This window comes from Tamandua tetradactyla, chromosome 25, assembly GCF_023851605.1.
Source record: "Tamandua tetradactyla isolate mTamTet1 chromosome 25, mTamTet1.pri, whole genome shotgun sequence".
Classification (NCBI taxonomy): Eukaryota; Metazoa; Chordata; class Mammalia; order Pilosa; family Myrmecophagidae; genus Tamandua; species Tamandua tetradactyla.
The window spans coordinates 30,917,616-30,940,733 of record NC_135351.1 but is presented as its reverse complement, the minus strand read 5'-3'; the positions used below and the strand labels follow the sequence as shown (position 1 = coordinate 30,940,733).

At 40.7% G+C, this 23,118-nt stretch overlaps 4 protein-coding genes across 4 annotated transcripts; 1 reads left to right on the top strand and 3 right to left on the bottom strand.

The window, feature by feature from the left end:
- Positions 1-12,146: 12,146 nt before the first annotated feature.
- LOC143669007 (histone H2B type 1-K-like) lies at positions 12,147-12,555 on the bottom strand. The gene has a single exon (XM_077143585.1). The coding sequence runs from the start codon at positions 12,537-12,539 to the stop codon at positions 12,159-12,161; it is 381 nt and encodes a 126-aa protein (XP_076999700.1). The 5' UTR covers positions 12,540-12,555; the 3' UTR covers positions 12,147-12,158.
- A 940-nt stretch (positions 12,556-13,495) lies between these two features.
- Positions 13,496-14,331, bottom strand: LOC143669006 (histone H2A type 1). The gene has a single exon (XM_077143584.1). It carries the CDS (start codon positions 14,303-14,305, stop codon positions 13,913-13,915), a length of 393 nt encoding a protein of 130 aa, XP_076999699.1. The 5' UTR covers positions 14,306-14,331; the 3' UTR covers positions 13,496-13,912.
- A 2,458-nt stretch (positions 14,332-16,789) lies between these two features.
- On the top strand, positions 16,790-17,158 carry LOC143669005 (histone H4). Its single transcript, XM_077143582.1, has one exon. It carries the CDS (start codon positions 16,806-16,808, stop codon positions 17,115-17,117), a length of 312 nt encoding a protein of 103 aa, XP_076999697.1. The 5' UTR covers positions 16,790-16,805; the 3' UTR covers positions 17,118-17,158.
- Positions 17,159-22,262: 5,104 nt separating this feature from the next.
- On the bottom strand, positions 22,263-23,118 carry LOC143668968 (histone H2A type 1-H-like). Its single transcript, XM_077143569.1, has 2 exons — positions 22,676-23,118; positions 22,263-22,368 (listed from the first exon to the last, which is right to left on the bottom strand). The coding sequence occupies exons 1-2, from the start codon at positions 23,116-23,118 to the stop codon at positions 22,263-22,265; spliced, it is 549 nt and encodes a 182-aa protein (XP_076999684.1).

Here is a 23,118-nt window from a genome sequence, read left to right as displayed (position 1 = left end):
TCAATTCCTCTTTGTAGTCACTGTCAATTAAACCAATTTGTATTAATAGACCCTGCTTAGTTAAACTACTCCTTCCAATTATTAAACTAACAGTATGGTTGGGCAGAAGGCCAGAAACTCCAGTGCTAATTAATTGAATTTCAGGTTGAAGTAAAATATCCTCAGCTGCAGGTAGATCTATTGCAGCACTACCGTGAGTTGCAGCTTTTAACTCTAAGATTGGAATGTAAGTTTTTTGCCGTTGCTGACAGGATACTGTGTCTGTGGAGCTCGGCTCATGTTGTTTGTCCTGGGGCCCTGAGCTAAACCCGCAAGGCAGTTTCCCGACCTTTTCAATAGAGCACCATTTTTATGTGTTCTAGAACGACATTCATTAGCCCAATGAAAGCCCCTCTGGCAAATATGACATAATCTGGATGGCTGTTTTTTAGTTGGGGTGGAATTATTATCATGAAAAGATTTACAGTTTATTTGAAAGTGCCCAAATTTTCCACATTTAAAACAATTTCCTTTCTTTAGATTCAAGTTAGACTTCATGGTAGCTGCCAATACTGCCATTTGATGAGACGTAGACCCAATGTCCTGACAGGCTTTTATATAGTCCTGTATGGAACCACGGGCAGTTTTAATGGGTCGAATAGCCTTTTTACACTTATTGTTAGCATTATCAAAGGCTAATGTCATTAAAATTAAATCATGGGCTTCAGATGCTTGCACGGTTTTTTGAATTGCATCTGTTAGACGTGCCACAAATTCGACATATGGCTCATTATGTCCTTGAATTACTTTAGCAAAAGTTAAAGCAGGCTGTCCTGGTGTAGAAATTCTCTGCCAAGCTGCAAGGCAGGCCATTCTGACTTGGTTGATAGCGCTATCATCATATTGTAACTGTCTTTCAATACCTGCCCATTGTCCAGTGCCCATGATTTTTTCTGCTGTTATTAACACCGGAGGTTGCTCATTAGCATTCCTTCTAGCCGACTGATTAGCTTCATCAGTCCACCATGTTTTAAATTGTAGAAATTCAGCTGTACTTAAAATAGTTCTGGCTAACATCTCCCAATCCCAAGGAATTAATCTATCAACATGAGCCATGCCTTGGACTAGACAGACCTGTACTATATGGAGAATTCACTCCATACTGGGCACAAGCTTGTTTCAACTCTTTTAACAATTTAAAAGGAATGGACTCATGATGAATTTCTACAATGCCCTGAGGATTATTTTGATCAGGAGGCAAGTGATTAACTGTCACAGGAAAAGCTGATAGAAGTTGTACTGCCTCCAGGTCCCCTTGCTGAGATCCCTGTAGTAAACATTTCATTATGGATGTTTTGGGTGTAGGCTTTGGTGCTATTACACGATTTACATATTTAGCTGAATCGCCAGTATCTGTAAAAAATGGATTCTGAGGAGGCTGTGGACTGGAAATAGGGGCAGAAGGTGGATTGCAAATTCGTGCAGGGAGTATGGAATTTTGCTGATATAAAGTAGGTTTTGTTTGATAAGAATCTGGGAAGTCTTGAGGGCAAGTGAAGCTTGCCTTCTTTGAAAAAGGGGTGGTATAGGCGAGAACACTGCGAGCACATAGATTTAACATCTTCCTCATCTGTACTTACACCCTCCTTATCTCTAAGTTTCACTCCCTTTTCATCTATATCTGCTGTCACAGTCATGCTTTTTCAGGAAAAATTCTCAGTTTCCCCATCTTCACTTTCTGACTGTAAAGGATCTAAGGCTGCCACTATTTGATGACACAATGTCCACGCTGATAATGGGACAGTCTCCCCCTTTCGATAGGCCCTCTGAAGAGCCTTCATAACTAAATGCCATTGTTTTAAATTTAAAATATTATGACTCTCAGGACGAAACCATTGACAATGTTTTTGAATGAGATCAAATAAGCTTATTAATTCAGATGTTTTAACAAGCACCCCATTAGCTTCTAACAGTGTTTTCAATACACACACATACTTCTTCAGCCGCCCATTGTGATTACCCATTACCCTGATGATCCAAGGAAAATGCTTACTTACAAATACGACTCGAGTCCTCTTCTATAGGCTGGACACACGTGCCTCTGATGAGACTTTTCCTTGGTTCCTTAATATTGATTTGGAGTCTTCTTCTTCAAGCCCCACGTTGGGTGCCAAATGTTGCTTCCTGTTGAAACAGAGCTCGAAGGATATTAAGGAATGATGAGAAAGAGAGAGAGAAAGGAAGAAAAGAAAGACAGACACAAATGGGTTCGGGGGTCTGAAGCTTAACTCTACATCAGACATCAGACAACTTTATTCTCAACCAGATCCTGGTTATATACCACAGGATGTCAATAGATATGCAGGCATTTCCTGAGGGAGCAAAGTTCTTATCTTTCAGTGTTCTTCATACTTAACATAACCATTTGGGGTAAACCTTCTCTTCCTCCCAGACTGCTCTACATAACAATCTCCACAGTATACTGGCCATCCTGAGGCCAGCTGCTTCCAACAAATTCTGCAGGTCTTATTTTAATCCTTGACTCCTACAACCTCAGTGGGCTATACTGCATGTGAGTGAGCACCTTTTTACCAAGCATAGCATGAGGGCACGGCCAAGAGGAGACTACCTGGTGATCTGCCTGGGAAGGTGAAACTTTTTCTTAGCAGTGAATGGTCTATATTAGACTTTTTTTTTCCTTAATGCCATCAAATTACAACTGAACACGTATTGAAAGTCATGGCTTACAGTTTGTAAAAATCTGTGGCCACTGCTATTTTAACACCAGGATCAAGGAAATAGCAACCACATTAAAAGACATTGCAAAGTTGCAACCGATGGAGATAAACACCCCACCTTAAGCAGTCAGGTTGGTGTTCAGGGATTTCCCTTCGTCAAGATTTTTAGATCAAACAAAAGTAGATCAGAGGACAACGAAGGTGTCAAAAGTGGTGAAGCCATTGTAAATGACTCTCTTAGTGCTCCCAAGGCTTGAGAAAGATCAGCTTATTGTAAGAGGTTGTTTGTGGGTATAGTGCTGGAAGATAGGGCAGAAGTGAAAGTATGAGAAAGATGTGATTGAACAGATGACAGCTTTGAATAAAATGTCCTAGATGATGAAAATGGTAGAATGCTATGCTCCTCAGCGTGGACCCTGAAGAAATCTTTAGGCCGAGTGAAATACCTGGACTTTAAGAAATTTGACTCAAGTACAACCTAAACACCTTTTTTTAGGTACATCATATTTCCTTTTTCAACAAGGCGGTAGAATTAATCTTTGCGGATTGCTTTGTATTATGTGAATTTCACAGACACTTGAACTATAAAATTTGATTTGTTTAAATGTACACATATAATGTCTTGACCTGACAATAGTGGTTAATCTTTTTCTGTCCTCTGTTACTGTGCAGGTCATTTATAATTATCTAGATATTATTCATATTCACTTTACCACTATACTTTGGTCATGCACAACTTGTCAGGCGGGCTGACCTACTACGTGACTGAGTTGTTGATTTGGGCATTCTCAGCTCAAATTATTACATGGGAATGATCCCTAGGCCAGAGAATGCATTTGCATTGACCTGAATCAATTTTATGTAACCATACTATATAGATCCTAAGAACTGAAAGTCTTAGAGTAAGTAGATATTGACATTTAAAAAACAATTTAACAAAAACTACACTATTGATTCTGTTTCCAGTAATAGTAGACAACTCAGATCAACTGGATGCTAAGAAACTAGAAAATCTGGACAAAATATTTTAAAAACCATCTGATTGAAGGTATCAGGCAACTATCAAGAATCAAGTATTACAGAACCAAAAAACCAGGAAAAAAAGAAAACCCAGATTATTATGCAGCTGGAAAATAAGAAAATAAGAAACACTCCACATATTATTATGGAATGATCTCCAGAATACATTCTTAGGTTAAAAATAAATAAATAAATAAATAAATAAATAAATAAATAAATAAGCAAGGTAGAGAAAATTGCATGTAGTGTGTTACTGTTTATCTACTAGAGGATGGATAACAATAGATACATATATGCTTAGGCTTTTTAAAAACAAACAATGGAAGGATAATTCATAACATTAAAATGAAGTTAACTATAACGTGAGAGAAGCTACACCATGAAAAAGACAGATCTCTTTGAATAATCTTTGATTTGATTTTAAAACCACGTAAAAATATTTTACATAATGATGAAACCAAAAAAAAAATTTTAAAGCCTAAACATCAACAAAATGAAGCAAATGGAGATGTGCTATCCAGATGGTAGTATAAACACATAGAAAGGAATACTCAAATACTCTTTGAAAAAGAGTAATCTGAATATTCCAGTGTGATACAGCCTAAAGCAGCAGTTCTCAAATGTTTTTGTCTCCAGATTCCTTTACACTCTCAAAAACTACGGAGGATCCAAAGAGTTTGTGTTTATATAGGTTATAACTATTGACATTTACCATGTTATACATTAAAATAGAAAAAAATGAACTTTTTGTTTTATTAACTCATTTAAAATAACCATAAGTCTATTTCATATTAACATAACATTTTGTGAAAACTAGCTATGTTTCAAAATGACAAAACCTTTAGTGAGAAGACTGGCATCGTTTTACATTTTTGCAAATCTCTTTAAAGTCTGACTTAATAGAAGACAACTGATTTTGTACATTTGTTTCTTCAATCAGTCTGTTGCAATTTAACAGTCATGTAAAGATGAGCAAAAAAGACAAAGAAATTTTATGATTATGATGAGAAGTTTAATATCACATACCTGCTGTCAGAGTCTCAGGAACACCTAGACATGCCCATACCAAACTTTGAGAATTGCTGCCCAAAGACAAAAAGAAAAATAGACTTTTTTATTTATTAAGTAGCCCTAGTTTTGGAGGTACTGTCGGGAGTGGTGGTGGCACAGGCTCAGGTAAGTGATAACTTGATAATGCTTTGGGAATTGGAGAATTTGAATTCCCAGCAATGGCAGTCATTAAAACAAATTTTCCTCTTCTGAAATGACATTTCAGTGTAGAAGGCATCAATGAGTTGCTCAGAGAGCTCTCTTTTGGATCCTGATCTATAGTGCTATAGGAGATAGAGCCCTTTCTCATATATAAACAAAACATGCAAGGATGGAGAGCTGGGCTCAATGATTTGGAGTAAGATAACTTGTGAGACATCAGGTGTAAACTTCAGACGTATTTCTTTTCTTGGGAGCAAATTTTTTCAGCAATGAAGGAAAATACAATCAAATGGATTCTCCAGATACCTTTTAAATAAAAAAATAACACTTGACTGATGATTCAAAAACACTGTGACAGTGAATTATTTTCATCTCAAGAAAAATTTTTTTTAAAAATTTCAATCCATGAATTGTGGTAGCCAGTGAACTTCATTATAGTTTGTCAGGTAATATTTGAAGAAAACAGATGATCTTATTAACATTTTCTCCATCTCTCTAAGGGTGCTGTTTGAATGTTCTAGGTGTTGTTACATCCTTGAGTTTTAAAATATGTTTCCTTTATCAGAACATTAATAGCTTTTATTCCAGTTAATAACAACAATACTGGAAGTAGGGTGAGATTATGAAGATTAAGTGATTTAATACATATGAAGTCCTATGAGTAGGGCCTGGCATATAGGAAATAAGCATGTAGTTATCAATAATCAGTATCTATATTGGCAATAATTTGGTATATTTGCCTTATTAGGTTTTTTTTTCCATTTTATGGCCTTCCATACCGTTTCCATATTGTATTTATGACTTTTCTACTATATGTTATAAAAATGTTGAATTAAATTTCATCCAGGCAAAGATAATAAATTAGGATAAAAGGATGTAATCTTAATATATAAAGTCAAAATTGATAAAATTAAAAGGAGAAATAAAGAAATCAGCAATCGTAGAAGACTGTAACACACCCTTTCAGTAACTGATAAAAAAGGCTCATGTAATTGCATAAAGATCCTTCTCTTCTTTTAAAATTAGCTGGTAACTAAACTTAATACCATCTGCAAAATCCCTTTTGTCATGTGAAGTAACAACCATAAGCATGACTCCAGGGGCAAAGGTCAGGAGATCCAAAATTTTGCCTACCACAAGGATATTGACCAAATTTGTGTTTAATTTAGCACTTTTATTTCAGCATTCCTTTAGCCACTACTTAACATAATTCCCAGCTTTCCATACCTGTTGGAATCAGCTTTTTCTATCTACTGATTCTCTCATTAGTGAGGGAAATAAGATTTTAACATATGCTCGCTATTTATGTGAAATTACAATTTTAACAATTTTAGAAGCTTGCTCTGATAACAAAATACTTGTTTTTGAATTGAGTCACTGGTGTTTTCAAACCACATATATTAAAGTTGTTTCTCTGAAAACACTAGAAATGTGGTGAATTCTTGATGACAGTGAGAAAAAAAAAAGACACACACACAACAAAAGGAATGGAAAAGAGGACAACCTTACAGATCCAGAATATGTTTTAATGTTCATATAAAGATATTGTGAACATTATTACGCCAATGAATTTAATTTTGTTTTGCTTGATCAGTCATCGGGATTCAAACTGGGGTCTGCAGTATGGCAGGCAACAATTCTGCGTGCTGAGCCACTGTGGCCCACCCTGTGCCAATGAATTTAAAGACTTAGGTGAAATGTACAAAATTTCTAGAAAACTACAGTTTGTCAGACCTGAATGCAGTAGGTTTGTTCTCTCATGAAATATGTTGCAGTCCCGACATCCTGAGGCTGCATATGTGATGCTGTTTGGAAGCAGAGTCTTTGAGATGGTACCACGTGAAGATGGGGTCACAATGGATTAGGTGGGTCCTAAATCCAACGACTGGCATCTTTATGAGAGAACAGAATAGGGGCATGTGCATGTCCTCTGGGATAGCTTGCCTGTGGTGTACTCAGAGGCCCCACAGCACCAAGGTAACTTCTCACACGACCCGGCTAAAGGACCTCCTCTCTAACAATACATGAGTGTGACATTGGAACAAGGACTCACAGGGAGTGAGGAGGGTGGGGGAAGAGCATTTCTGTCCATGGGAAAGTTAGGTGCAAAGGCTCCCAGTGGCACTGTGAAGCTTATGTGAGGAGTATCAAGAGGGCCAGATAGCTGGAGTAGAGCAAGCAAGTGGGATATCCTTAAGTGACAAGGCCCAAGACAATGGATCAGAGCATGGGGAACCCTATAGGCATGGAAGGGCTTTGGAAATTCTTGAGCTGAGGAGCAGATGCTCTGACTCAAAGCTTTTAAAGGATTTCTGGGTTGCTGAGGGGAGTGTAAACTGAGGAACACAGGGATGGGAGCAGGCACAGCTGTTAGAGATCAGAACACTAATCTGAGACAGGAGGTGGCATTTTAGGCCAGGACCGAGGTGGTCCTGGAAAGAATGGGAATGCCTTTGATCTAGATCCACTTATTATGAATTACTGCCAAAGGGGCCTTCTTTGCTAATCTCTGTGTACTTCTACCGAATTAACATCCCTGAAGCATCACTTTCTTTGTCAAAAAATCCTTTTCAAAGTAATCCTTTAACTGTGGGATTATTGAATCTAGTGAATCCAGACTAGTCAACCTGGGTACTTTGTCTGTTTTAAAGAATTAACACGCCTGAGATCCCACTGTTCCCTTATAGCTTTTCCTAATTTTCCCACCAAATATCATTGCTTGTTTTAGTGTAATCACAGAACCGTAGCTGAGGCACTTTTTCTGTTCTTCCTCTTACTAGTGAGTGTTCTTATATGCTTGAAGGGTTGGGGTAATTTATCCTTGCTTATCCCATCCAGTTCCTAGAACTATTCTTTGAACTCTTCAAGGCCCTTCATAAATATTTATTAAATTGAATCCCTCATATTCATTGATCCCTAGAAACACATGCATATATATATTCAACTCTGTAAGAGTTGTTGGAGAAATTTTTTATCACTATTCAAATCTGAGAAATTCCTATGTGTGATTATTTTTGAACCACACATCTGCCTTTACCCCATGCAGCCTCCAAATACATGCTCACATACAAAAGGTGCAGTAGATGGTAAAAGGTATTAGTAACTGATCATTAGTCATCTGCAGAAGTAACGCACAGCTGAGTTGGTTTGCACCACTATGAATAAGGAGATCCAGGTGTTTTCTGTATCAAGTAATTTAAAACATAACTAAGGGGCGGGCCATGGTGGCTCAGCAAACAGAGTTCTTACCTGCCATGCCGGAGACCTGGGTTCAATTCCCAGTGCCTGCCCATGAAAAAAAAAAATCTAACTAAGACAAGTTATAAACAAATTAATTTAGTATGTACAATACAATGTCATGGCTGAAAGATGATAAACTGCATGAACTCTAGACATGAGTTAAGCTTTGCAGTATGTTTCTTGCAATCTCCATGGAAGAGAGCACTCTGATCGCAAAGAGAAAAACAAAATTTCTCTAAGCTGTCATAAAGTCATTGACTCGGGTGATAAAGCATGAAAAAAATGTCCTTTAGGATATTGGATTCAATCTTCAATTCTGTGCATCAATCTGTTCCTTTCTTCTATATACACTGTTCTTTAGAGGAAAAAAAAATAGTGACAGAAGAAAAATTAGTTTGGGCAAATTATGTGAATTCTTCAAGCTACTGAATACAAGTTCCAGTTTAAAACAATACAGTAGCATTCCATTTTGCATTACTTTAAATCAAATTTTCCCAAGACTGAAAACAATGGCAAATTGATCAAGATCATTTCCACAACAGAGCATCGACCTTCACCAAGGTGCAACTGAGCATATTATCTAACCGTGAGTTCTTTTTTTCTTCTTTCTTCTAGGAATTTTACCTTTTTAAATAATGGAGAGTTAGCTGGGCCCTGTTATGTGAACCTTATATAGAAAGGCCACAAATTCCTTCTGCTATGCTTCCCTCCATTCTGAGTTCAGATTTTAGACACAACTTTCCTTCCTTGCCTACCCCCCCCACACCGCCACCACCACCACCATATTTTTCTAAACTCCTTCCCTGCTGGGAATTTCAAGTCATTCAACTATTCCTGGTAGTCAAAGGTGTACATTTAATTTATATTCTTACAAATATACATATTTGTGTGTGCATGTGTGTTTTATGTATTTTTTAATAAGCAGTAGCCTCTGTAGTCTTTATCCTGGGCCTGGAGAATGTGTTTGGGTAACTTCATCCCTCTAAATCCTCTTCCCATTTCCTCTTGGATTTTTCTGCTGTTTCCTTCATTCTGTAAAAGAAAGCAATGCTAGAACTTGCTGGTGATTATCTACATTAATGGAGAGGATCAGAGGCACCTGTGCTGAGGTACAGTGATGGAAAATCCCAAATGAATGGTTACTGTACTACCCTCAAATATCTTGAGGATGAGATAATGGAAGGAGAAAAGATGATAAATGGAAAAAGTATAATCACTGTCCTAACAGAATTGAAGGAGGGATATATACACAGACATAAATTGAAATCTATAATAGATAAACAAAACGTATGCATGCACACACGTCCAGCATAGAGCAGTCACACAGATGGTGAGAGTAGCTGAGTGGGCATGAGGTTTGTTCCAAGTAAGGCAAGGGACTGTGTGCTAGGACAGCCTCCATCCAACTGCAAGGGGCACACAGACCGGACAGTGACTCGGGCAAATCCAGCTTGGTGAGTAAGATGGAGCATTTCTTGGGGGGTTACCTGGGTTTCTTGCCCTTGTGAGGGTGGAAAGACAGCAATTCCTTGCCAAGATCATCTGCAGTGCTTGGACTTTTACAGCGGGAATACACAAAGCAGGCACAGAGCCAAAAGGGGACGTGCACATGTTGCTAATAAAGATAACTGTTTCTTAATGTTTGTCTCTCTGGGAGCAACTTTCAATGGAGTCAACCTTGGGGAAAGATAATGAAGGCACAGAGCTGAGAAAGGATGTGCAGGAATGTACATAGTTGCTGATAAAGTTGGAAGAATTGGGGGGATATTGAAAAATGCAGAAAAATTGCCATGTGACAAAGTTTTCAAGAGCTGGGAGAAATGAGAGGATTCAAAGGTCAGCCAGGTTGGAATAGTCAGGGAGGACTTCAGAGAGTAGCAGAGACTTGAGTGGGAGTTGGAGAAAAAGCTAGGCTATAGATAGAATGGGAAGGGGAGCAGGGCATTTAATTAAGTGGATCTCATGAAGTATGAATTCTAGCAATTCTGTGCTGAACGCAGGTTTAGTCATATCAAATGTGGTGAAGAAATGACAGACGTGAAGTCCCCTCAGCATCCTCCAAACACTTGCTGGGAATCAGTCCTCTTGCTCCGGTGGCCTCAGCCGGCTCCGGGGCAGGGCTGTGTGGAGACTGGCTGCTAATAAGGTGTAGCTCAACCTCCTCCTCCTCCTCTCTAAAAGAAGGCAGTATCTAGAGAAACACTGTTCGGTTTTGTGTTCTCTGTATTCATTCTCCTTTGTGTCATAATGATGCTTGGAACTTGTTTTTACACAAGTATTCTTCCCCTTTCTATAGTTTTCAAAACCATGTTTGATATATAAAAGGAATATAGGTCACATATATTTAAAGTATAAAGGAAATTATGTCAAATAACCATGACTCGACTTCTAATCCTAAACTAGAATACTGCCAACAACTTGTATTTCCCTCTGTGCTTTTTCCCATCCCCTTGCTCTGACTTTATCATGACATGATTTTTGTATTACGCTTTCTTTGTAAAGAAGGTTTTGTAATCACATACTTTTTAATATGCTTAAATGGTAGTAAACTTGGTTTTATTGTGGGGCTTTAACAATGGCATATTTGAACCGCCGGACATTTATGTTTCTGAAATTCAACCATGTACTGAAACTGGTTCAATCATTTTCTCTGTTGTGTGATAGTCCTTTGTGTGAATATACCCCAATACATGTATTTGTTCTTTTGGCCATGAACATGTGGTTGTTTCTGGTGCTTTCCTATTAACAACAGCACTGGTTGGGATATTTTTTAATGTCTCCTGTTGCCTGAGTGCTGAATATTCTCTCATGTACACATAAGAGAATGCTGGGTACTGGAATACCCTAACTGAATAAAGGGTAGCTTCAAACATCTTCTGCACATATGACTCAAGATGGAAGCATCCCCATACCACCTGGCATAGGACAAAATAGTTTTAAATATGCCATTGCTAAAATTGGGAGACATTTTGATTTCCGGAGGTAAAGGTGACAGCAGGGAATAGCCCTTCCCCCGCTCTATTTTCTAATGTTCTTTTGAAATTTCTTTCAATTAAAAAACACTAAATGCAATAGTGACAGTGCAAAAGAAAACGTGAAGCAGAACCTGAAGGGAAAGTGATCTTTTAAGACCTTTCCTGGCAAACTAGTATTCCTTCTCAAATGAACTTCCAGGACGGTGTAGTGTATTGAAAAGGCGGGCGGGGTGGGGGTTAGTAAGAAATCCAGCCCCTCTGTGAGGAATTTCATTCGCAGATGGGCAGGGTTTTCCAGTGCTACACGGAACTCTCAATCGCAAACCCAGAGCACCACAGAGAACCCGACAGCCAAATGTGAACCTCCCGTGCAGCGCCGGGCTTGGCTATCGATAAGGACTCCTCACCTGGCTGACCGGGTGAGGGATTCGAATCCGGTCCCGCCTTCCTTTCCTTTTCTTCTCCGTTTCTAAAAATCTTGCTGCTCGGGCAGCGGGTAGGAGCCAGTACGGACCCAAAACTGAATGTTCAGAAGCCTAAGTGAAGAGGGCCTCGACCCGTTTTCTTACTATTTTACTGGTATGTGTCCAGTACTTACCACTAGGGCACAAATGAGAAGGACGGTAGAAACCCCAAGGTACTGCTAAAGAGACATTTTGAAAAGTTCACATGTTTAAAGGCAGATGAGTTTTCTTGGGGGATAAAGGGTTTTGAAATTTCCCCTTGCTAAATTTGCCTAGTGTTAAAAATCTGATTGTCCGTCATGAGCCTACTTTAAACCGTCTCCAGCATGGCTACAACATTCACTATTACTATAGTGCAACGTCATTTCCGGACAAGATTAATATAAGGAAATGCTACAAATTGTTTTGGGATCAAAACACACGCACACACACTTACCCGCAGTGAGGAAAGAAAAGTGAGTACCAGTTCTCTTTGGAAGAGTGAGTGGCTCTGAAAAGAGCCTTTGGGTTGTGGGCTGCGGCGGGCGGGCTCACTTGGCGCTGGTGTGCTTGGTGACGGCCTTGGTGCCCTCGGACACGGCGTGCTTGGCCAGCTCCCCGGGCAGCAGCAGGCGCACGGCCGTCTGGATCTCCCTGGAGGTGATGGTCGAGCGCTTGTTGTAATGCGCCAGGCGCGACGCCTCGCCCGCGATGCGCTCGAAGATGTCGTTGACGAACGAGTTCATGATGCCCATGGCCTTGGACGAGATGCCGGTGTCGGGGTGGACCTGCTTCAGCACCTTGTACACGTACACCGAATAGCTCTCCTTGCGGCTGCGCTTGCGCTTCTTGCCGTCCTTCTTCTGCGCCTTGGTCACCGCCTTCTTGGAGCCCTTCTTTGGGGCCGGAGCGGACTTGGCGGGCTCAGGCATGTTGGTGAGCAGCGGGTGCAAAGGACTTAGAAAGTAACAGGAAGAAAGGCTCCGTGTTCTTTACGTTTCACAACTTCTTAAGTAAGAGGGTAAGAGTCTAGTCATGTATCTCATTGGTGGTAAATCCTCCACTTTCAAATACCAAGTTCAAAGCAGAGAAGGTGACAGTGTTATCAGTATCATTTCAACAAGAGAACATAAGCTGCAAGGAGGGAAGGCAGAGCTATCACTTCAGTTTTAAAGGTGTAAACCAAAAGGAAGGGAAACAAGTTATCTTTCGATAGCAGAGTGATCTACGAATGTCTGGGGCTGAGGCTAGTTAACGGCTAACTTCAAATTCTTCGTCAGCAGTAGGGACTTTTTGCTACAGAAATATGACCAGGTACAGGGCGTAACAGCTCTAACAGTCACAAAGGTACAAGATATCAGGACAACTGAATTATAGTTTAAGGATTTCAGGCATTCCCCTTCTATCTACTCCAACATCTGAGAAAGCAATATGATTCAGTAACCAAAATCATCCCTAAAACCCTAATATCTTGTTACAATATTATTTGCATGGGATTGTGGTAGAGACTGAGAAACAGATAATACAAATATTTGAAGAGACTCAGAAAATTCACCGATTCCAATGGGATAGAAATGCCACAGTAATTCAAGAGAGAAACTAGAATAAGAGACGGAAACCATCTCTGGTACAAAAAACTGGACATCAGTTGATATTTACTTTAGCTGGAGAAGAATTGAAGGCCTGGGCCAGGGTGATGTGAACTGAGGACATGGTGAGGCTGATACTGAGGAGGCAGTTGAAGTAATTGACAGGATGAGGACTAGAAGACATTAGGTAGATGATTAAATATTCTTTAGCTAATATGGTTAAGGTAGAGAATTGCTTCGCATACCGACTTTTATGACATTTGTTATTAGGTAACAACTTCTTCTACCCAATGCAGTTCCATACCACAGAACAGGGCTAGCTGTACCACCACTGTATTTAAACAGGGTGCCCTGCACACTGTAGGCAGTGAGTCAACGAACAAGGGAAGGCAGGCAGATGTTGTTTCCTTAAGCTGCCCCAAGTGGACATTTAGTTGTATAGGGATCAGCGACCCAAACTTATCACTGAAGGCTTTAACACTGCACAAAAATAGCCGGGACTTCCTTAATAATGTGTGCAACTTTCAATTGGGCTTCTGGAATCCAAGGATTATAAAGAAAAAAAACAAAGCACCGGTTTTGAACCACTGCAAATACTGCTGGAAACTACCTGGCTAGTGGGTATAATTGTGTAGCACATCTCTTGTTGATAAAGTGGGTGGCTCTGAAAAGAGCCTTTGGTTTAGACAGGTTTAAGCCTGCACTCTTGCAAACCTTTACTTGCCCTTGGCCTTGTGGTGGCTCTCGGTCTTCTTGGGCAGCAGCACGGCCTGGATATTGGGCAGGACGCCGCCCTGCGCGATGGTCACCTTGCCCAGCAGCTTGTTGAGCTCCTCGTCATTGCGGATGGCCAGCTGCAGGTGGCGCGGGATGATGCGCGTCTTCTTGTTGTCGCGGGCCGCGTTGCCCGCCAGCTCCAGGATCTCGGCGGTCAGGTACTCCAGCACCGCCGCCAGGTACACCGGGGCGCCGGCCCCAACTCGCTCGGCGTAGTTGCCCTTGCGGAGCAGGCGGTGCACACGGCCCACCGGGAACTGCAGGCCCGCCCGGGAAGACCGCGTCTTGGCCTTGGCGCGCGCTTTGCCGCCCTGCTTGCCGCGTCCAGACATGATGACGTATGAACAGCAGTCAGAGCATAGCGGGAACACAGCCTGTTGTGCCAGAGCGGCGCTTCTTATAGACACTGCTGGGCGCGAAAATGAAGCTATGCCATTGGCTGAAATTGTAACTTAATTTTCGCCAATGGAATTTTGATTCCGAAATCTTCCAATCCTGGTTGGGTAAAATTTACATGCTACCTATGACCTAATGAATGCAAATTATTGCATTTAATCCCATGCAAATAATATTGTAACAAGATATTAGGATTTAAGGGATGATTTTGGTTACTGAATCATATTGCTTTTTTGCTTTCTCAGATGTTGGAGTAGATAGAAGGGGAGTGCCTGAAATCCTTAAACTATAATTCAATTGTCCTGATATCTTGTGCCTTTGTGACTGTTAGAGCTGTTACGCCCTGTACCTGGTCATATTTCTGTAGCGAAAGTCCCTACTGCTGACGAAGAATTTAAAGTTAGCCGTTAACTAGCCTCAGCTCCAGACATTTGTAGATCACTCTGCTGTCGAAAGATAACATGTTTCCCTTCCTTTTGGTTTACACCTTTAAAACTGAAGTGATAGCTCTGCCTCCCCTCCTTTCAGCCTATGTTCTCTTGTTGAAATGATAATGATAACACTCACCTTCTCTGCTTTGAACTTGGTATTTGAAATTACCTCATCTCCCCTTGCTAAAATCCTTTTAAAAATCCTTGAACCCCCTAAACTCAGGAAGACAGATTTTGGGCCGCTAGGCCATCTGCTCTCCTACTTTGCGCATAGTAATAAACTCTTTCTCTTTGAAACCCCCATGTCTCAGGAATTGGTTACTGAGTGCGTTGAGCAAAAGAAATCCATGGCCTTTATCCTGTATCAGTATTTCCTGGATATAAATAGGGATCACAGCAAACACAACTGAAGAATATATTATTCTTTTGTCTTTTTACCTTATGATTATCTGATGTCGGAGGAACTAAATTCTGATTAAGACAAATTTTGCCTCAGTGTTAAATGATAGTAAATGTTAAAAATAAATATTGTTTATATTAAAAATGTACTATGAGCTGCATTTTGTGCTAAGCGTTTTGCTTAAATTATCTCCATTAATTAAACAGTACCCCTTTAAGATAAGTGCTGTTACTAGCCATACCACTACAGCGAGGAGCAAAGACTTAGAAAACATAGGTGATATCAGATAACTGGTAGGTAGAGAAAATTTATTTTAAAACCAAGTTTTTCAAAATCCACAGTTTCAGCTCTTAACCATTCTGCAAAAACAAACCCTTGAAGAACAAGGGGTTATGCCAGAATAGTTATAGGAGTTTTTAAAAACTTCATGCATGTTAAATGAATTTCACTTCTACTTGTGAAAAAGAAGTTAAAATTTAAAATTGCAAAGAAAATTATTTCATGTGCAAATGATATATTTATTGTACTGTTAATAGGGATTATTTGGGATCATGCAACTACAGATGGTTTTACTCCCCTAATCAGAATTTTAAAAAATCTTCAAGACTGAACATGATTGTGTTTGTAGTAAATAAATGACACTGTATTAACTGTATGAGAACCGCACACTTTAATTAGGTCATTAAAAAAAAAGATGTAATACAATAGACACACCAAGTTTCTGGATCTAAGAACTTGGTCTTTTAAGGATTTTAATACTACCCAGTTATTTTATTTTATAAGGTTAAGGCAATTATGATTAAAATCTTAAGGGAGTTTTTTTAAACGTCATAAAATGATTCTAAAGTTCCCCAGAAAAGGAATCTTGGGAAACTAGAGTAGGAAGTTTTTAAATGAAAAATAATGAGATTTCTGCAGTACCAAATCATGAAACCTGTAATACAGCTAAAATTTAAAACTCTGATGCAATAAAAGAGAATAGAAATTTCAGTAATGTTTCCAAGTATAGTGAAGAAATAAACTTATAAGTACGGTAAAGTTCAATTATTTTTTTAAAAAAACCTCTCATTAACGATTGTTAGGGAATTGGATAAAAGTGAATTATGTAGAATTCATAGAAAAGAATTGAGCCGACCTTAAGTCATTTTTTGAAAAATTTTTAAATAGAAGAAATTAACATATAATCAATGTAAGAAGAGATTACAAAACACTATGCACAGCATTATATAAATTTTCCTAGAAAAAAAAAATTGTGTCTCTGTTCACCAAACATTAGCAGTACTAATCCCTGAGTGGTAAGATAACGGGTTTTTTTTTATTGTATTCTTTTGTATTTTTCACAATAATAGTGTTTTACTTTTGAATCCCAAAGCAATATTAGAAAATCTTAAAGCAGAGCCATAGTAACAAAACAGTTACCAAGTTTCAAAATACAGAACAAGAGCAAGGCTTCCATTTTTCTTTCCTGGCTAGGTTTCCCTCCCCCTTGGGGCGGGACTTCCCGCCTCTTCTCTTGTGGTTCTCAGTTAGGTCCGCCAGCGGACGTATAAAAGCCTGCCTCGGCCTAGGGCATGTAAAGCGCAGTCTCGCTTTCTTTATTGGAACATGTCTGGTCGAGGCAAGGGCGGAAAGGGCCTGGGCAAGGGTGGAGCTAAGCGCCACCGTAAGGTCCTCCGCGACAACATCCAGGGCATTACCAAGCCCGCCATCCGCCGTCTGGCCCGGCGCGGCGGCGTGAAGCGCATCTCCGGCCTCATCTACGAGGAGACCCGCGGGGTGCTGAAGGTGTTCCTGGAGAACGTGATCCGCGACGCCGTCACCTACACCGAGCACGCCAAGCGCAAGACGGTCACCGCCATGGACGTGGTGTACGCGCTCAAGCGCCAGGGCCGCACCCTCTACGGTTTCGGGGGCTGAAAACTGCATCCTTCAACTCGCTGTTAAAGGCCCTTTTCAGGGCCCCCCATCCATCCACCTAGAGAGCCGTGATGCTGATTTGGCAGTGTACCGCGGGATACAATTTAATGCATTTGTCACTAGGTGTTTACATACGTCAGCTTGTGTTGCTGTCTATTGACTTCCTAGCCTGCTGGGTTTCTTTCAGCGAAAATAAGTTTGCACGAGAGCCAAGAATGGGAATCAGCAATTTCTAGCTGGTAGGCAGAGCATACTTTAAGTAAGGATTAAAGCTTAATACTTCAGTAGCAAGGAACATAGTGAGGAGTCCTATATTCACATGGCATAATCTTCCCCTGGCAGAAAAAATTTGCCGAGTGGAGACCAGGGGTCTACCCTTTCCTGACCTTGTGAAACTCAGGGCACGCAGCACTTAACTGATCTGTCAATTCTGTTTAAGGCAGCTTCCCTAATAAGGAGGGATATGCAAATGTCATTGTATGCAAGGCTCCAGACCCCTCTCTCTACATAGGATGTTCAGCAACACTCTACTCCTTCCCACAGTCCTTTAGTTACCAAGTTTACTGCTACTACAAAGTAGCCTACAATTCCCCCTGCGTTCCCTGACAAGCTTTCCCTGTGTCAGGAGACCCCCTACTCTGCCCATCTCATACTCCATAGAATGTCTGTCTCAAGGCCTTTGTAATTGGTCATGCAGAGTCCCGTTGATTGTTGGTCATGGAGCACTTTCACCTTCTTGATTGGCTTTGTTTCCTCTAAATTACCGTAATAAAGTTCATGTCTCAGTCCTACCTAGTGTTTTCTTTGGTCTCACTGGCTGGACAGGCCTCTGCCGACAGGAACAGTGTCCTTGCCAGTATTTGGAAAAAGTCTTTTTGAAAGCCTCAAAGCACCAATATTATGTCATAAAATTACAATAGACATTTGTCTCAACTTGTAAGGTTGACTATAATAAGTACTTGTTTTCCTAGTCTGAGGGTCATTTACATGTTTTTGCATTTGCCAACAATTAAAGAGCGCGTGGATTATCCCCAACTCTTATTTTCCAGAAAGAGTGTGAGAAAGATTTTCTAATTTAAATTACATTAGTAGGATCATAGGGAGCAAATCTATTTTTATGGCAAGCCGCATAATCCCTACTCAGCTTCTTTATAATAATGAAAAGGATAACTGATGGACAGTATCAAAAATCCACGAGCGGCAGTGATATAACAACATTGATTCAAATGCAACAAAAGTGAAAAACTTGTGACTCTCATTGGAGTGCAGATGTGTTTTATGTAGATGGTTCATCTAGTATGTCTAATTTTTTGTTTTAATTGTCAATAATTATGAAAATGAGATATTTTATAAGCGTATGTTCTCTACAATTTCTGTAATTACTAAACATTGATATTAATAGCATTTTACCTAATTAATTTAGGGACATATAGTTTCCCCTTTTGATTTGCCCCCTTTTTTATATTATAGAACATGTAACATGAAAGGTCTCACAACTGTATAGTGCTAATTAAAAATATAAAGTGTCTTTCTTCTTGCAAAATGAAGGAATAAATGTTTTATTTATTGGGAATCTCCAAAGATAGTTAAGATACAAATAACACCTTGGTGCTTTCATTATTCAAAATTTAAGGGCTTATTTGGAAAAGGTAATATCAAACATATCATTACACCAGGATATGAACATAAGTCATAGGCTTCTAAAGACAAGAATAATTAAAATATTACCTACAAAAAAATTACATTTAAATTTGCACCAGCATTGAGCCCTTTTTCTTTATAACTGAGAGATGTTTGTCAAAAATTATCAATAAATCAAGGCCAAGCCACCAATAGAAAACAGACTTTTTGGAGATGAACTCTTGGTGAGATGAGGAAATTTCTGTTCTCCAAACAAGATACAAAACAATGCTTGTCTTTTTTTTTTTTCTTTTTCTTTTCCTTTCTGTTAAGAGCCAACTAAATAGTTAGGGATCAACTTTCTGATTTTTCCCCAAAAACTATTGTTTGTTTTCCTTGTTTTAGTCATAAGAGTTAAGTTAATAACTTTAACATACTCTTATATGCTTTTAAGCATGTACGAGTATCTCTTTATAGTTAGGTGTATTCATTTGCAAGCTGCCAGAATGTTATATACCAGACCTGAAATGGCTTTTATAAAAGGAAATTTCTTAAGTTGCAAGTTTACAGTTCTAAGGAAGTGAAAGTTCCAAATTAAGGCACCAGCAAGAGGTTACCTTCCCTGAAGAAAGACCGATGGATCTAGAACACTTCTGTCAGCTGGGATTTCACATGTGACTGGCATCTGTCCCTTGCTCCTGGGTTCCTTCGCTTTCAGCCTCTGTTCCTGTGGGGGCACCTCACTTTACTTCTCTGGGGCTGGCTTTCATCTCTTGGCTTCTCTTGGCTCTCTCCATGTTCTGGCTTGCTTAACTTCTCATGGCAATGTCTGCCATCTCAGGGCATACCTATATCTAATCTTCACACGCCTGCATCTGTTTAAGCTCTGCTGTGAAGTTTCTGTAGGCTCTGAGGCTTCTCCAAAATGTTTCCTCTTTTAAAGGAGTCCAGTAAACTAATCAAGACCCACCTGGAATAGGAGGAGTCACATCTCCACCTAATCAAAAGGTCGTGTGCCACATCTCTGTGGAGATAACCTAATAAAAAGTTCCATGCTACTATGTTGACTCAGGATTAAAAGAGATGCTGCCCCCATAAGATTGGATGGGAATTAAAACATGGCTTTTCTGGGGTATATAACACTTTCAAACTGGCACATTAGGTAAAAAGTTTTTTACTTCAGCTTTAAAATATATTTGTCTTATCAATGTGTTATATGCATATATATACTTATACATTATATATATATGCATGTATGTTTACATACATGTCATCAAATAGATTCTTAATTGAAATTTGGCAAAGAAATATTTTTTGTACAGTGGCCTACTACTTTCACAATCTCCATTTTTATGAATTTAATCATTTTAGTAATTACTTAGATAACAAAATATTTCAAGTGACTACATTTTACCAATTTGTTAATTTAGTATTATTCAGAAGTCTTAAAGTCAATTAAGGATCTTAGAAACTATATTTAAATTGTAACACAATCACTGTTGCAATTCAGTGTCAGAAGGTTAACATCTTAAAATTTTCATACAGTCAGCATAGGTGAAGTAACTGAATCAAAATAAATTTGCAGTATTGTCTGAGATCGATAAGAACCAATTCATTCTAAAGGAATTAGCAATTACTATTTAACTAAATTAACTATTTACATTTCCATAATATTACACATATTTTGTCGAAAGAATAAAATGACCATAAAATCAGCATAGGGATTCAGAAATTTAAAATCTAATGAGTCCTTTTATGAATAAACAACTCATATAACATAAAAATGTACATATTTAAAACTGTGGCAGGATGAAGAGAGGCAGCTATTCAGGTAATTCTTTGGGATATCAGTCTAGATGCAGCCCTGTGGTGACGTGTCTTTGAAAACAATAAACTTGGAGGGTCTTAAGCTCCTAATGCTTCCTCTGGAGAAGGCCTCACCATTCAAAATGTTATTAGCTTCCCAAAGGCCCCTTTTAAGGGAAGCTCTGTCTTCATGCAGGTATGGCATACCTGATTCGGTGACTCTGAGGCACCTCCTCCGTTCTACCTGAGAACGGGCTGGGGCAGTCTGGTGGAAGATGAGTATGGCCCCCTGAAGTACAGGTGGAAGTAGTTGAATTCCTGTTACTTAGATTGCTATGATACCTAATGTACTGTCAGATCAAATTTTTCTATCTTAGATTCAGATTTGTATAGTTTTTTAGTTCAAAAGTTCATGGGACAATGGGTAGCAGGCATCTAGAAGCATGGACAGCCAGTGTATTGACTCCACACTTAGAGTCAAGGTCTGTAGAGGTGGAGATTAATGGAATGAGGTTGTGACATATTGATTAGGTGTGTAAATAAATGCAGCAGGCTGGCGGCCGGTCTCTGCCTCATCCTCCTGCTGTTGCGGTTGGACTTAGCAGCCCGGTGCACAGTGTGTGGCTTTTGCAGAAAGACCCCGCCGGCTGTGGCAGGAGGGTGGGGCAGCTGCTGATGGGGTAGGGGATGCAATGAGATAGTTGAAGTGTTGATAACACCAAGGAAATCCATCACAATTTGAAAAGATAAGCAAAAATTTATTTCCAGACACTACAGAAAAAGAAGTAAAAATATGTCCAATGGGAATGTCTGTGAATGATGATCTCCATGTGATGGCAAAACATTCTTCCATTTATCCAACCCAGGAGGAGCTGGAGGCTGTCAAGGACTTGATGTCCCACACAGAGCAGGCTCTCAAAGCTGTGTCCGACTGGATAGATAAGCAGGAAAAAGGCTTTGGCGAGCATGCCAAGTCCGAGAACAGGGATGTACTCCCCAGGATGAGACAAAAGAAGGGGCTGAGGAGCAGAAGACGAAGCACATGACCAGAAGCTTGCTGGGTGTGAAGTGTGTTGGCTTCGTGGCAAAGGGCTTTCTGCTCAAGGGAGACTTGGATCTGGAGCTGCTGTTATGTAAGGAGAAGCCCACAGCTGCCCTCCTGGACGAGGTGGTTGACAACCTGGGCACCCAGCTTGCTGCTGTTACAGAAGACAAGTATGAAATACTACAATCTGCTGATGATGCTGCGATTGTGATAAAAACACACACACACACACACACACACACACACACAAGAGCTCCCATTGTTCCTGACCATCCACCTGACATCCCCTGTTGTCAGAGAGGAAATGGAGAAAGTATTAGCAGGAGAAACACTATCAGTCAATGACCCCCTGGATGTTCTGGACAGGCAGAAAGGCCTTGCCACCTTGGCATCCCTCTCACTTGCCAAGCAGTTCCAGGCCAGAGCCAAAGGGCTGAAGTCCTGTGTCATTGTCATCCAGGTTCTGAGAGACCTGTGTGCCTGAGTCCCTGGAGTCCTCTCAGAGGATGGCCGCTGGAGCTTTTCTGTGAGAAGTCCGCACATCTAACAGGCACATGGGGGCAGACAAGGCCCTCTAAGGAGTGCTGGAGAGCCTGGTGACTGGGATGGTGATGCCAGATGGGTCTGGCATTTATGACTCATGTGAAAAAGAAGCCACTGATGCTATTGGGCATCTAGACAGACAGCAACTGGAAGATATCACACCAAATGTGCTGCCTGGAATGCAACTCGCTGGTTTTGGCCACCTCCTTAAAGTCCCGGGGAAGGGCCCTCTGCTTTCTAAGATGCCCCCCCCAAAAAAGAATGAGAATCCAATGAACTATACAGTCCAAATTCTCCCCAGTACTGCCTATGCCATCACGCCCTTGAAACGCAGATGGAGGAAGATGGCAAGGAAAAATCTACCAGCAAAAAGAAGATCCAGAAGAAAGAGAAGAAAAAACCTCCCCATGCTATGAATGCTCTGAGGCCATTGAGCAGCTGAAACCCGGCCTGCATTTTAGACAGTTTCCCAGACCACCAGACCCACGCCCCCATCCCATCATGTCTGTGGAGGTAGAGACCAACTCATTCCATACCTCTGTACCTTTGAAAAAGACTGCCAACCTGCATGTGGCTGTCAGGTGTTATGGCCATGGGCCTGCCTACAGGAGCCACCGAGCTCTCCATTTTCTTGGGCAGCAGCACGGCCTGGATGTTGGGCAGGACGCCGCCCTGCGTGATGGTCACCTTGCCCAGCAGCTTGTTGAGCTCCTCGTCGTTGCGGATGGCCAGATGCAGGTGGCGCGTGATGATGCGCCTCTTCTTCTTGTCGCGAGCCGCGTTGCCCGCCAGCTCCAGGATCTCGGCCGCCAGGTACTCCAGCACCGCCGCCAGGTACACCGGGGCGCCGGCCCCGACCCGCTCAGCGTAGTTACCCTTGCGGAGCAGGCGGTGCACTCGGCCCACCGGGAACTGCAGGCCCGCCCGGGAAGAGCACGTCTTGGCCTTGGCGCGTGCTTTGCCGCCCTGCTTGCCGCGGCCTGACAT